The sequence below is a fragment of the Atta cephalotes genome (assembly GCF_000143395.1).
Source record: "Atta cephalotes unplaced genomic scaffold scaffold00034, whole genome shotgun sequence".
NCBI classification, from domain to species: Eukaryota; Metazoa; Arthropoda; class Insecta; order Hymenoptera; family Formicidae; genus Atta; species Atta cephalotes.
The window spans coordinates 368,055-371,213 of NW_012130098.1; the positions used below are offsets into that span (position 1 = coordinate 368,055).

Consider the following 3,159-nt stretch of genomic DNA (forward strand, 5'->3'; position numbering starts at 1 on the left):
ATATATATATATATATATATATATATATATATATATATATATATGTATATTAAACACATTAACTATTTTAGATAATCTAAACATGAAAATATGCATTTTTTTATATCTGTGAAATACGCACTCGTTCTAAATTACTAAATTTTGAATATTAAGAATAATATTTGTTAACTTTAATAATTTAATTAATTTATTTTTAATTAAGTACATTACTTGTAAGTGATGAGTCCCCAATGTTCCATGCCGTCAACCGGAAAATTTGGTATGATGAAGTGATCCATTTTCGGTACTTTTTCGGAATTATTGGTGTATTGGATCAAGAATGGCGTGACCATTTCAGTGATATTAAACACAAATGTTATTTGTGATATCAAAGATGATCTGCACCACACATTGATGGTTTCTTTCTCGTTGGAAAGATGGTGAAAATCAATCATGGGGATTACGATAATCTCTACAAGATAAGTGGACATTATTGGAGAAATGTTGAAGTACGTACACGTCATATTATTTTCAAAAAATTCCCTTTGTACTAGAGGCATATTTGACAATGCCAGATATTTCACATGATGCGTTACAGAAATATTAAAGATGGCTTTTAACGCGGGTTCGTCCCAACAGGGAAATATTCGTCTAGCTCCTTTCGGCTCCAAATACGTTGCAACCATTCTACAATTTAATAAAATATTTTAAGTAACGACAAATTTTCCACTTATATTGGATGATATGAAAATTTTAAGAACACTCATTATTTATATTGTTATATAATAATATAATAATAATTTTTTTATAAAGAAAAATTGATACGTAATATTTTTTATTTTGAATTAAAGCTACTAAATATTACATTATACATATATATAATATATATATTCTAATATTAATTATTACTTAATATATACATTATAATTAAATTTACATACTGAAAAACGTTTTTAAGTATAATTGCAAAAATAACAACATGTTATCGAGTTTTTTAAATATTTTACAATAGTTTATACTTTTTAATATTTTAACATTTCACACTTACGTATTATTTTTTCCTTTATTTGTATACGGAAATATCATAAAACCACTTTCGAAAAAACTATTCTCTTGTATAAAGCCAATAAATTTCATGTTAAGAATGTAAAAGCCGGGTGATAATGCATTTTTGAAATTAAGTGTCAAGATATCCGTTTCATTATCATGGGAATGTTTTATTGGTTTATAAACTGTACCATTATCATTAATCAACGTTGTCGCCGTTTCATTTAATTCTAACTTTTTTGAATGTAAGCTTATATTATTTAATGATGCATAACGAATCTCAATTTTAATATTGGATTCACCGTGAAAAGTAAAGATGTCTTCTTCAAGATTTAGTATCAGAGAAATGTTATAGAACAATGGTACTGTATTATTGGGTAAACGGTAAATAATTTCTAAATCATTATTGGCACATAAAACGCTGTTTGTGATCAATATTATATGTAGACTGAGATTTAATAATAATTTTATAAATCCCATGTTGATGTCTGTTTTAAATGCCTTTAACTTAGAAACTTAACATAAAAGTATTTTTCCTATTGCAATTTTTAATGAGACCTGCAAGAAATGTAATAATTTTAGCAAATTGACTGAAATGTTTTCTATACATAAATCATATGGGATTCTTTAATAGATTTTTTTATTTTGGCATTCTTTGAATACTTTTTATAACGATATTTTTATTTTTTTAACAAAAGATAAATATTTATCGAATTATTATTCTTTTTAACTACTTACTTTATGTATTAAATCCTTCTGCTGATTAAAATACTGTTGAATTTCAATAGTTATTCAATTAATTAATAGTCTCGCAATGAGCCGAATATAATTAATATTAGAAATATATTAACATAATTGTGAATACCGTTTTATCATCTCGAAAGCTCCTCAAATACTGACTTTACAATTTCAATATCACTGATGCTATAACAAATATATGTTATGTAAATACGTATTTGTAAGGTCGTGTCAATAAAAGATGTCCACATTTTAAACTGTGATTTTTTGTTTTCAGTAAATAGTGCGACTTATATCGACAGTTGAACTGGACTTTAAATCTTAATCGAGCAGAAAGCATTAGCTAGTCGAGCAATTTGGATCACAAAGACTTTGTTAATCTTCCGGCAAAATTTTATTAAATAAAATTTTATTAAATAAAATGCAAATTTCAATATTAGAAACAATAATAAAACTTATGCTTGTCAAATGATACTTTTCAGCAAGAAACATACTATAACACAGTGATCCTTTCGTATTTGTTTAACATTGGCAAACAGGGAGGTAATGATTTATTCTGTTATATTTCGAATTTGTTTACCTTTTAGGAAATATAGAATTTGAGGAGATGCGATTAACGCTATTTGTACTATTTCATCTTTATCATTTATTAGACATAAATATGAATAGAAAAACATAAATAGTGCTAATAGCGTTTCTTCGAGCACACCACAATTAAGCGTCATCCTAGTTTTATTATTTATTGAATGCCGAAAGATAGGACGATCTGTCGATTGTATTTTCTAAAGGAATAGCAGTTATGAATACAGATAAAATGATTGTTGGTGAATTCAATTATTCTCATTACTACATTGGATTACACATTAAAATATTTTTATATAAAATATCTAAATATAAAATGGCATAAAATAATCAACTTCGATGACAATGAATTTATTAATATAGCTTCCAGACTATTAATAAATTACTAAATTTCAACAATAATATTGAGAAATATTAGAAATAATTAAAAATAGATAAAAATGATAGGAATAAAAAAATTTTTAGAAGATTTATACAAATAAATGTATGTATTACATTTCTTTTGTATTGATTGAATCAACAGTTGATCTCTCAAAGTCAATGCTTTTCTAATAAAATCCCTTTTTGAAATAATCTAAGGCTTCCCTAAGTTTTCGCGTTCTTCTATCAGTTCTTTAATTTCTATCAGTCTATCTTTAATCTTAGTTTCCGGATCATCATCACAATTAATTGAGTCTGAGAAACTTTTTATCTAAAACATATTAGTTGAAAATGTTTAATAACAAATAATTTCTTTTTATATGCCAATTCGAAAAAATATTTTTAAAGTAGTAAGTTTAAATATAGCTAATTACGGACTGCGTTTAAAATGTT

At 25.1% G+C, this 3,159-nt stretch overlaps 1 protein-coding gene across 1 annotated transcript in view; it reads right to left on the reverse strand.

The window, feature by feature from the left end:
• LOC105621557 (aminopeptidase N-like) overlaps positions 1-1,506 on the reverse strand; it is a gene marked incomplete at its 3' end in the record, with an annotated part of 13,470 nt that extends 11,964 nt beyond the window's left edge. Inside the window, 2 exon segments of the mRNA XM_012203029.1 lie at positions 211-666; positions 1,022-1,506. Of these exon segments, the coding sequence (XP_012058419.1) occupies positions 211-666; positions 1,022-1,506 (941 nt within the window).
• Between the last annotated feature and the right edge of the window lie 1,653 nt (positions 1,507-3,159).